This window comes from Colius striatus, chromosome 7 (assembly GCF_028858725.1).
Source record: "Colius striatus isolate bColStr4 chromosome 7, bColStr4.1.hap1, whole genome shotgun sequence".
Lineage (NCBI taxonomy): Eukaryota > Metazoa > Chordata > Aves > Coliiformes > Coliidae > Colius > Colius striatus.
The window spans coordinates 23,238,800-23,251,553 of NC_084765.1; the positions used below are offsets into that span (position 1 = coordinate 23,238,800).

The window sequence follows — 12,754 nt, forward strand, 5'->3', positions numbered from 1 at the left end:
GAATATCATTGGTCTTCTTGGGCACATTGGGCACATTGCTGGCTCATGTTTGGTTTGTTATCAACCAGGACTCCCACAACCCTTTCTACAGAGCTGCTGCTCTCTAGCAGGTCAACCCCTACCTGTACTGGTACATAGAGCTGTTCCTCCTGAGGTGCAGAACCTCATGAGGTTCCTCTCTGCCCAAATCTCCAGCCAGTCAAGATCTCACTGAATGGCAGCACTGCCTTCTGGGGAATCAGCCAGACCTCCCAGTTTGGTGTCATCAGTGAACTTGCTGAGGGTACACTCTGTCCCCTCATCCAGGTCGTTGATGATGTCAAATAAGACTGGCCTCAGAACTAATGCCTGTGGAACTCCACTAGCCACAGGCCTCCAAATTGATCCACCAATCCACTGATCACCACCCTCTGGACTCTGTCATTCAGCCAGTTCTTGATCCACCTCACAGTCCACTCATCCAACTCCCACTTCTTGAACTTTCCTATGAGGATGTTACAGGAGATGGTGTCAAAGGCCTTGCTGAAGTCAAAGCAGATGATATCTACTGCTCTCCCCTCATCTAGTCAGCCAGTCATGCCATCGTAGAAATCTATCAGGTTGATACTAGAACCTGTTACTATATTTTCCGTACTAAAGTCACTGTCTGATGATTTTAGAACAGAACCATTAAGCTTAGAGTCCTGGGGATACAAGATTTCACATATTCCTAATTTTTCCATCAAAAAGTTTGCTAATGAAAACTATTATATTCTGCTTCTATTTCTTTCTAAACAATAAATATAGACATTTTTCCTATAGAAAGCTGACATTATGGATTTTTTAATCAGAACATATTTTTCTTTTCTTCTATCTCTTTTCCATCGTAAAAATAAATTATCCTAAAGTAAACATATGAATTTTTCTTTTTATTGCAAAATATAATTACAACATCTGCTAATCCAAAAAAAACATCTTTCACTTATAATGTGGCATATTCTGAACTACTGTACTGCACATCTAATAAGAAGGTAGAGGATATATATGATACAGTTTTGAATGCTCTTCCTCCAATGATCTCAATGTGGCACAGAGTAATTAACTAAACTTGACAGTTCCCCTGTAATACTGTATATCTAGACTACATATGGAGGAATATATGCATCGAGTTTCATGAAAAATTGGGTTTTTATGTTTAGCTTCATTTTAGCCATATATAAGTCTACATCTTGAGTAAGTTGTTACTTATTAACTTGCACAGTAATAACTCTGAAATTTTCCAGTGAAAATTTGAAACTATTTTAGAAATTCAAATCTAGCAAAAGTCAGTACTGCAAAAACATCATTACTGGCATGTATTTAAAAAGCTTTTTAATTTAACAGTGTTAGAAGTTAACAGGTCATGTTTTCATAAAAAGAAGATGCTTTATTTTTATATCAGTAAATAACAACATATAGATATTCCTGAAAAAAAGTAAATTTAGTCTGAACATCTAACATGGATCTGGACAAGTACTGCAACTCATTTCTCAAGAATCTTACCTCAAAAATTCTAACCAAGGTGTTTGAAGTTAAGTGACCTACTTTGGCTTTTCCTATTTCTGTTCTTGCTTTCTTCTGTTCATGCATTCAGTCTTTGGTGTGAAGAGTAGTGAAGACACTGGATCTATCATGGGGAATATTCTTTTGGATTATTTATCTTTTTACTCATGTTTATGAGATCACCTTTTTCTCCCGAACAACTTTAATGGAAAGCTACTTGATTTGGGAAATAAAATTACCAGATTCCATATGGTAACAATATGCTCATACTAAAAGAAAAGCAATTTTCTACTGAACAGAGGGAGAATTTAGGTGTAATCACTCAGCTCAAAGGAATATTGTGTAAGCATTTTATGCTCAAGAATCTAACTGCAGAATATTTCTATTGCATGTCTCATGATAACACTGTAAATTAAACTGTTTGCATTTGTAAATGCAAAACTGACTATGCTTTAATCACCCATGATTCAGACCCAAGAGAGCTTCCTCATGCTTTTTATCACTGTATCAGGCTCAAGTGAGTTTTAAGGTGTTGCTAATGAGATGCTCTTTTTTTCTGAATGTGATTTTTAAAATTCATATTTGTTTGCAGTTTTTAAATTGCCTATTACTTAAAGTTTCAGTGCCATTCTATGATAGGAAGGTTTTACTCTTTTAGGTATGGGTAGACAGAATATACTAGAGTAGGAACGTAAGCCCTTCTGCATTTCTGAACACAACATACATCTAATTAAACCTCCCTGAAGTACTTCCTAGAATAATTTGGCATCTTGTTCTGCTATGGTAATGATCCCATTTGTTTATCATTTCACGTTCATACTAGTGACTTTGTCATCTATGATCCTCTTAATAAAACCCTGATGATTTTCTTCAGACTCTCAAATTAATAGTTATTTATGTTTATTCCTTTAGAGCACAAATAATATTTCAAAAGCATAGCCCTGATTTTCCAAATACACTGAGTATACTCACCACAACTATGGCAGTTTAGCAAAGATAAAAAAAAATTTAGATCACCTACTTGTTTCAGAATCTAACTGCTTCATGGAAAATCAGTCCACTGGGTGACCAACTAAAAGTCCTGAAAACATAAATCTCAAGCTCTTTTTCTTTCTCACCCAGCAACAGCCAAGAAATTCCAAATTTTCTCTGATTTAAAATATGTCATGTAAGTATTTGATTCTAAATCAGAAGAGCAGACGTGCATCACCAATGATATAAGTGGATATCAACCCAAAAGATATGATATAGTTGGTTTCTTATCTGCTTAGTCCTTGTCTGCAGTGAGACATTTTTCATTAAACTTACAATTAATTCAAATGTGATTGCACCTGTTGCTGGAGACAGTCACATTCCAACTGCCCAGCTTTTAAGACAGGAAATCTGCTTTATAAGCTACCATATGTGAAAATTACATGAATAGAAAATCAACCATTGCCTCAAAACTGAACTATAATAAGACAGCTGCTTGTGTTGAAGAAACTTCCATTTTTTAAAAAGTTTTGCCCATATAGATTTCATAATCCATTCTTTTTTTCTTATATTTGTTATATTCCTCCTCCCCTCATGGAATTTGTATTGGGAAAGACAGATACAGCTATCCTTACATGGGTTAGTTTGGGGATGTTTTTTGTGATGAATAGCAGCCAAATAGACAAAGTTAGCTACACAAATTGTATATTCCCAGAATTCAATGCATGTATGCATGAAAGAACAGGAAAGAAGGGTAGATGTGACAGAAAGCAGATTAATAAAAGCAGGAGAGCAGCTCAGTGATCCAGCTGGCCTTTATTTTGATGACTGCAGTGAAGGATGTTGATTTATGCTGTAAAGTCAATATTTGAAGGAGTTGTACTGGAGTTGTCTACATAGATTAAGCCAAATCTCCACCATCAAGAAAAAAACCCCTTTCTCTCATTTATCTTTCAAAGTATCTTGTTTCTCTTTAGAAAGCAAAAAGTAGAGCATATACTGAAACAATGTTTGACTAGACAGTGAAATTATACATAACATCAGCAACCTGGATTTGCTGTGTAATGAAGTAAAGTGTGATAAAAAACCCTATTAAGATCTGTGCTTCTTACTGGCAAGAATCACCACAGGTGGAACCTCATACTTCTAAATCAGCAACATAGTTTTCATTCTAGCAGGTTAATGGGCATTAACTACACCATCTTGATCTCCTGCTAGTCTTCAATTAATGTGGCTGCATTGCAAAAAGCCCACAAATCACTCATTAAAGTAATTCTTATTGCTAGCGTTTGCTTACTGAGTGCAGCACATCAATTAGCCTTCTTTCTCTGCTGATTCATGCCAGCAGAAAGGTTGGAAGAACCATAGACACTGCATGTTGGTCAGAAAATAGCACAGTAAGACAGCTGAAGCAAGTGAGCCTGGTGTTAGACATGTGGCTAGCTTACACAATGCTATAATGTTCTACAGTGTGTGAGACTCAGCAATGGTTGCTGTGGCATCAGGTGCCCATCAGAAATTCTTAATAGCTCATGCTACTGACTGCTTTTTCCAGAGACCAACAGAAAAAAAGAAGAAAGCTTATTCTTTGATTTGTTTATTTTAGCAAGAAGAAGGAAACCAGGTGGCTTGCAAATTTCTAACCTGGGTTATCAGCACTCTCAAAGTCATGACCCATATATGATAGGTTCGATGAAATTCACAGATTTTTATTAAATGAAGAGAAGCAAAAATTTACACAACCTGTCGCTTGAGACAGGTGTTTTATCACCAATTTCAGTAACCAAATTACAGATAGAATAGTGTAATAATATAAAGAGGACATAAATTACATCAATACATTTAAATTTACAACAAATTAGTACAGTTTGGGTCTATTTTCAAGATAAGAGCTCAGTGCAGGCTTTGGGTGGCTCGACATGAAGTCAACAGAAGAACTTAAGTAAGATACCTCTCTGAACCCAAGGCCTCTCATATTCCCTGTGCGCAATTGATACAATCTCAATGGCTTCTCACATAGTGACTACTTCTGATTGTCCCTTTTGCCTGTCACTTCCACCTAGCAGAGTGTGTGTCATTGGTATAACTCTAAGGTCAGTGGGTTTAGTAATGCCTTACCTCCAGTTTGGCGTTCCTCATGCATTAAGGATCTTTAGGTCCACTGGAAAATGTTTGTAAATTAAAGATCAACAGTAAAATATTATTTGTATTTTTGTGTGTGTGTGTATCAATTTATTTAGAAATAGGTCTGGTCATCTCTATATAGACTTCTCAAAATGCATGTTAATAAAAGATCAGATGAGATTTCTATTTACTTTGAAGGTAACCTGAAACTGATGAGAATCATTTAACATCACTGTTGAATTTTATACAAAGGAAATTATTGCTTTTCTAGCTGATAGGAAACAACTGACATAAAAAGAAAGATTTTTCTGATGAGTAGATGGCTATGTTGAGCTTTTGTCTGATTCATGTAGTATTTAAAAGCACTCCTGAAAAATACTGGCAATGAATGAAATGTTCTGTGATTTGTTTCATTGACTTAGGCTGTTAAGGACAGCAGTTTGGCCAATGATTTTGTGGTGTCCATCTGTGATATACATGCACTGATTGGATATCAAGTACTTTAAGAAAGACTGATTCCTGAATCTGGACACTTTCGGAGCTTTGGAAATTTCTTCATTTTTAAAATAGTTGCAACCTGACACAGGTTACTGAAGTAAACATTAGCATTTAGATATCTTAATTGAAAAGTAAATGAAGATGTTGGAGAGGGCTTGGTTTGGAGTGACATGAGGTACTGACAGCCCACAGGCATTTTAAACCCCTTTCAGAAGCTACAGTTGAGCATCCTCATCCTTACAGTTGAGTAAGAGTCCCTGCATCAAGAGGAGAGTACTTTAAAAGCTTAAGCAAGAGAGATTTTATGGTCTGCCTTCTGCTGACTCTCCCCATTACCCCAATTACTCTTTTTTAAAATATAGGCTAACAGGAGAAGAAAGTGTTGTTTGACAGATGTGAAATTGCAGATTACCCTAAAGGGTTATGAAAAAGGCATCTGCAAATATACTGTCAGTAGTGTGAAAGATGATAGAAAAGATACTGTTGTTCAGTGGACACAAGTTTCTGCAGACCTTGAACATCAGAAAGCAGAAATATAATGAACGGAGTCAATCACAAGAGCATTAAGCAGGCCTCAGAGTGTTAGGAATTTAGAGGACCACTGAGACAATAAGGAGGTGTCAGAAAGTATAATATCAGTAGAGTTCTTTTGCAGGCTTGCAAGAAAGTGTAAAAGGCTCTTTTTTGATATCTACAGGAACAGGAATCCAAATAGAAAATGAAAATATTCTTGAATTATGTGCTTGGAAGATTATTTGGGCAGTGACAGCCATTAAGGGTACTTAACTCAAGTTCAGCAGGACCGAGTTCAATTGTATCTTGTGTCATTTTTGTTTTTTTGGATGGGCAATAGGGCCCAGGTGGCTCAGGCCCAACCCACTGCTCTGCCTTATGCTCCTAAGGAGAAGCAGTAGAGGAGCCAGAGACTCCTGCTAAGAGGAGCATGGTGCCAAATTAGGACCATCAGAAATCCAGAGTTCTGGATTATTTGAGTTTCTCTATCCTCTTCTGTTTGACTGTGTACTAGTTTTCACTATCATCTCCTCTGCCTAATCCCTCTCACTCTCTTTTCTAACTCTGTACATTTATTCTTTACCCATTTATTTTCCTCTCAACCCTGCCTAACTACAAGTCTTGAAACGAAGATTTTATGTTTTGCAATGATGTTGTTCACCCTCCTCGTGTATTAAATCTTTCATCCATTCGTACCTCTTATGTTTTCCTGTGTTCTTTGCACACTATAAGCAGGCATCTCCTGTTGTTTTAAACAAGTAAACAGTACTGCTGTATTGCAACCTGCTTTTGGCTAGTTACCAAGGCTTTAGTGGCCTGAATCAAATTGGAAGAGTTTCAGTTATGGCCTAAATCAGATCAAGGTGAACCCAGAGCTGCTTGATGCCTTACCTTTTATTAATAATGTGACCTAAAATACGAGCCACAGTAAAATGCTAATTTGAGTCTTTTTGTTGGTATCAGTAAATCCTTGTAGCCTTTTATGATAAGTTCATATTTTAGTTTGTGTTTAATAATGAATGTTTTCTTAATAGAAATTAAGGTATTTAAATCATGTTTTTGTATTCAGGATTGACAGAGAAAGAAGCAAATGTGCATCTGATGTGTTAAATTTGAAAATATTAGTGTGCAACAAATGGCAGTTATATTAAACATGGCTGGATATGAGATACCTCATAGGTGTCAGTCCATGAGGCAGCTGGAAAGCTACAACATTGGAGATGAAAACAAATTGTGATGGGAGAAAGAGCGAAATTCTTTCCATCTGTAATAACTGTCATTTTGTTTGAATTGTAGGCACTTCTCCTGTCTGTCTTCTAAATATATGTGTCCTGGTGTTCCAGCAGTTATGAGTACATTGTTGGCCAATATAAATGCTTTCTATGCTCATACCACAGCAGCAACTAATGTATCTGCTTCAGATCGGTTTGCTGCTACTAACTTCGGGGTAAGTAGAATTTATTTTTTAATAGAATACTGTTTCTCTTTTTTTTTCGTAATATATGGTAATATATTAACTTCTGAATTGAAAAAAAAAAAATTAAAAGTTGGTCATTTTAAAGAGTAAGAGTTACTGTTAGCTTTTGAAAATTTTACCCTGAGTCTTCCAACCCTACCATTCTATGATTCGATGATAATTACTATGAAAGCTAGAGAAGTTACTATTCAATTCCTTATACAGTGATATGAAAGGAATAGAGGGAAGAAATTTACCTTTGACACAAATGCCAATCCAATTCATAGTTCAACAGATGGATGGAAAGACATAGTAAACAGCACTAACAGAGATTTGGAGCTCTTTTTTCAAAAAATTGACTTATAAACAAAATATTACATTATTTTTCTCTTGGGTCAAAAGTTGTTTGTTAGTGGATAGTGGCACATAATTCATCAAAAAGAACATCACAAATTTAAGTCCTGATGCTACAGCTGGAAAGGATTTCATTCACTAAATATTTCATTCAGTACAGATTTATAACATGACAAAAAAGTTCCCTTTTGATTCCCTTAAGGGAGCTGAGAAAAATTAGTGGCTTTTGGTGTAGGCTAGTGCTCCACTAATAGGAGACAGTGGACAAAGAATTCTCTGTTTATATTAGAGATGATGTAATCTCAGGGATGGTGTGGATACAACCATGCATTCCAAGACCTACCAGATCTCGCTACTTTTGCAAGCCTGCTGCTTTGACATAGGCTAGCAAGGATTTCCTCAGTTTGGTGCAGGGAGCTAGGAAATATGTTCTAACATGAAGACTAGTAATTAGAGTCTCATTAGTATTACCTGAGAATGGCACAATCAGCTGGTTATCTCACAGCAAAATACTTTCACTGTACCTTCAACTATCAACAAGTTAATCTCCACATTGGCCAGCAGGTCAAGGGAGGTTCTTCTACCCCTCTACTCTGCCCTGGTGAGGCCTCATCTGGAGTACTGTGTCCAGTTCTGGGCTCCTTAGCTCAAGAGGGACAGGGAACTGCTGGAGAGAGTCCAGTGCAGGGTCACCAAGATGATCAGGGGACTGGAACATCTTTCATACGAGGAAAGACTGCGGGAACTGGGGCTGTTTAATCTGGAGAAGAGGAGATTGAGGGGTGATCTTATTAACATTTATAAATATCTAAAGGGTGGTGTCAGGAGGTTGGGACATCCCTTTTTTCTATAGTAGATAGTAACAGGACGAGGGATAATGGGATGAAGCTGGAACACAAAACGTTCCACTTAAACATAAGAAAAAACTATTTCACCATGAGAGTGACAGAGCTGTGGAACAGGCTGCCCAGGGGGGTTGTGGGGTCTCCTTCCTTGGAGGTCTTCAAGACCTGCCTGGACATGTTCCTATGTGACCTGATCTAGGTTGACCTGCTTCTGCAGGGGGGTTGGACTAGATGATCTCTAAAGGTCCCTTCCAACCCCTACCATTCCATGATTCTATGATTTGAAAAGGAAAATTATAACTGCATAATATTACTCAGATCATTCCTACAAAAGCTACTGTTTCTGAAGTACAATTTTCAATCATAATTTTCACTACATTCTGCTGTAAATGAGCATCAGTTCTTACACAGTAAAGGGAGAGGGAAGTGGTTTCTTCAAGAGTGAAAGCAATTACAAAGGAAATCTGAAAAAACAATAAGTTTATCATTTTCATTAGCCTTGCTAACATAATTTAAAACTTTGGAATTTATACTGAATTTATGCTGTTATTGCAGTTTTGGTCAGAAACGCTAGACAATGCTTTTCAATTTCTAGACATTTTGAGTTATTTAACCATGCATCGGTCATTAAGAAAGGAAAACATTTCAAAGGAAAGTCTATGTCACCTCACTGATGTATTGCACAGCTGCATAGCGTTGAATGCATAACAGGTAAATAACAATATAGGATAGAAAGGGAAAGTGATAAAAGATATGCTACCTGGCCCTGGTATCTCAGAGCAGCATTTTTATATGAAACAATGGAAAACAATCTGGTTTTCTAATAAGTTAAAAATGGAAAGCAGCTTTCTAAAAACCCACTCATTACAGGAAGTTGTAACTTCTTATGCAAATGTAATCTTGTTTTGTTTTTACAGAGGGAAAAGTTCATAAAACTGCTAGATCAATTACACAACTCTCTGAGGATTGATTTATCTAAATACAGGGTACGTGCAATGTTTTCTATGTAAAGCTTAACTCAAATGGTTTTTTTAATGTAAATATACCTGTGGGCTTTATCTGCATAAATTTTGGAGATTAATCCCTCCTAAATTAATCCCACATAAACCAAAAATATTGGGTGCTGACATAAGACTCCAAAATCTTTGGAACAAAAACTTACAGGATTTAAGTAGTTTAACAATAATATTTTTCGAATATTTTTCTTTCTGAAAACTATGAAGGGGTCAAGGAATGAGCAGACATGCAAGAAAGAGTAAGATTCAACTTTGGTCAAATTAATCCATAACTTGACTAAATTATTTCATCTGGGAATTACCTTCACTGACTCATGTAGTGCAAATTGCAGTTACTTCTGTGTTTATTCTGAGGCTGACATTTTTGCTACAGTTTCCATGCAGAGATCCTGGCAATGTTTAGAGAGGCTTTATTCCTCCTTTTTCTTCATGATAGGAATTCCAGTTTTGTTTCTTCCTTGTAGAAGCACTTCCCACTGAAGTATGCTCCAAAGTCAGCCTTTCAGGAAAGAAGCGTGCACTGAACACCTATCAGTTATCATACTGTTATGAACTCCCTCTCCTTTTCCATTCTGTTGGATCATGAAACTTTTGGATGATACACAACAGATTAGGTATCCATCAGCTATGGTTCTCTTTTCAGCTTCTAGGAATGACAGCCTCCAACTTAAGGATTTCTCTGGTCATCTGGCCTGCTTTCTAAAACTAAAGGAGAAAGGCAATATATGAAAGAACCCCAAGACATTAGAGATAGTAGAAGTTAGACATACTCATTTTCAAGACAAATTATGTACCATGGAGAACTCATAAATTGTTTTCATGAGCAATATTTTCCAGTCTTATTTCTTATTCCATTAATGTTTTGGAAATATCACAATATTTTAAATCAGTCATATTACAAATACAGATGCATTGTCAGAAATATTCCTATTCATGTTGAAGGGATACTTATCACTAACTTCCTCATAGGCAGCAACTCAGGTAATACATGAACATTTCTAATCCTTCCAAGCAGAATCTTTGTTTTCCTTGAGAATTTTTTCCTAACTATTGAAAGATCTTACATGTAACTCCAATTTTGTATGATTCCTCTCTTCTCTATTCACCAGGATAATTTTCCTGCCAGCAATTCTGAAAGACTACAAGATCTGAAATCAACTGTGGACCTGCTTACCAGCATTACTTTTTTTCGAATGAAGGTATTGTCCTTTATTTGCAAAATTACTCTTAAAAAAAAAGTACTGTTGTCTTTTGTTTTCTAAAAAAACAAATAAAACATGTAAACATAAAACATAAACCAAATTCATTTGAACTCCTAAGGAATGTATGTCATATAGAATGTTCTGAGTAGTACCATAATCATAGAATCATAGAATGATAGGGTTGGAAGGGACCTTTAGAGATCATCTAGTCCAATCACCCTACAGAAGCAAGTCAACCTAGATCAGGTCACACAGGAACATTTCAAACAGCAAAATAGGTCTAATAACTCTACTTGGCTTAGTCACTCCAGATCTTGATATCTGGCTAGTTAAATTCTGAAATATTTTTAGAATAGCATGGTACACATTAATATTACTAGACGAAAACACAGAAATACAAATATTTGTCACAATTGCACAGTTTCACTGTGTTAGGCACTACATAAAAAGATTTAAAATCATCCATTAAGTTCAAATTCAGATTAATGTGGCCTAAAATGGAATAAAATGCTGAACCTTTTGGTTTAAAAAATTAAAAAACTATTTTGCTGATATTTTTGTCCAGAGGAAAGCACATAATTATGCAATTTTTTCCTAAATAATGGAAAAACCTTTAGGTTTCCACCTCTACTGGGAAACCTAAAGATATAAACCCTTGAGCATACATACGCCTGTCATCATATGTATCATTTCATTTTAATAAAACTCAGTGATATGATCTGCTTTCTTAACTGAAGTATGTGTTTTAATGTGTCTTTAAACTAAGATCACCGCAAGGCAACACAATTTTAAACATTTTATCATTATTATATTTCAAAACTTTTTATCCTATTACAGAACTACATTCATTATAACACTTGGGTTTTTTGGGTTCCATCTAATTCTGACTTTCTACTCTTTATAAAATATTTTATTAGGTCCTTGAATTGCAGAGCCCACCTCGAGCCAGTACTGTAGTGAAAGACTGTGTAAGAGCCTGCCTGGATGCAACTTACAAATACATTTTCGACAATTGCTATGATCTCTACTCCCAGTTAGTGGATCAGGTAAAGCCAAGAACTTGTTTCATGCTATTGCACACTCATTATTGTTTCATTATTATTCATTAATTATTACTATAAGTAAATACAAAATGTTCCAATGTTTCTTCATATCAAAGCACTCAGGTTATTTTCATTTTATGTGTGATGGAGCAATATATCATACAGAAACTCACAGATAGCTATGAACTCTAAAATGTTTAACAAGATGAGTTTCAAAATGAACATATCTCATTGGATATGACTGTAAAAGGGAAAATTATATTAGATTGATTACTGTTCATTTAAGATCCATAATTGGAAAATAAGTTTTAAAAATCTAATATTTCAGTTCAGTAGCTTTAGAAAAGAAACATTATAATTTGCTGAAAATGATATACTGTCTTTCCAGCCTTTTATTTTAACACCTATGATGCATGCTTGGACCCAAGCTTTAGTACCTTCTTTAGGAAAGCAGAAGACAATTCTACAATACATCTTAATATTAGACCACTAGGCTGAACAGTCAATGCAAAACAATTATAGCATTTGTTGCATTCCAGATGCTGTGCAGAAGCCTTAAGAATCCTTTTTTTCTTATAATATGGCCAAACTTTATTCTGTAAGTAATGTTAAAACTAAGAAATTTGCATCTGCCAAATGATGCAACTGTCTAAAAGGAGCATCACTGAAAGGAGTATTACATTATTTCTTTTGCTTTCTGGATGTTACTCTGCAAAAATGATATTTCATGATGGTTCCTGCCTTGTAAAGGAATAATTAACTTATTTAGCAAATGCACATTTTCTGTGTAGTATTCTGTGTAGTATACAGTAGATAAGAATGGTCGTACTACATGATATGACATAAAATTTTATCTGAAACCACATTTCACTTGATTCCTGTAATTTAGGAGAGGCAGTACATTGCATATTCAGCTCTTCTGAAATGAGAACTTTTTTTCCAATGTCAGATTCCTGTTACATGAGAAAACTTATCTCTAGCTTTGAACATAAGAATTTCTCAGCAGCATCCATATTCTGAGTGCTCATGTATGTATTTATTCTCCAACAGATTAGATTGTAAGCAGAATTAATCAGCAGACTAGCCATTTTAAAAAAATTAAATGCAGTAATTTTACTTTTGCAAAGCATTGTAATACCTGCAAAAGCTTCTCTGTATTTAAAAATTTACCCTACTTTTTAATGGGAATTTGTAAAATTGTTTAGCCTGT

General features: G+C 35.5%; 1 protein-coding gene across 3 annotated transcripts in view; it reads left to right on the forward strand.

Annotated features, from left to right (window-relative positions):
• UNC13C (unc-13 homolog C) overlaps positions 1–12,754 on the forward strand; it is a 218,198-nt gene that overhangs the window by 130,541 nt on the left and 74,903 nt on the right. For all 3 annotated transcript variants that reach the window (XM_061999969.1, XM_061999968.1, XM_061999970.1), the window contains 4 exons: positions 6,925–7,075; positions 9,201–9,269; positions 10,409–10,498; positions 11,419–11,547. In XM_061999969.1, coding sequence (XP_061855953.1) covers positions 6,925–7,075; positions 9,201–9,269; positions 10,409–10,498; positions 11,419–11,547 — 439 coding nt within the window. The remainder of the gene's footprint in view (positions 1–6,924; positions 7,076–9,200; positions 9,270–10,408; positions 10,499–11,418; positions 11,548–12,754) is intronic.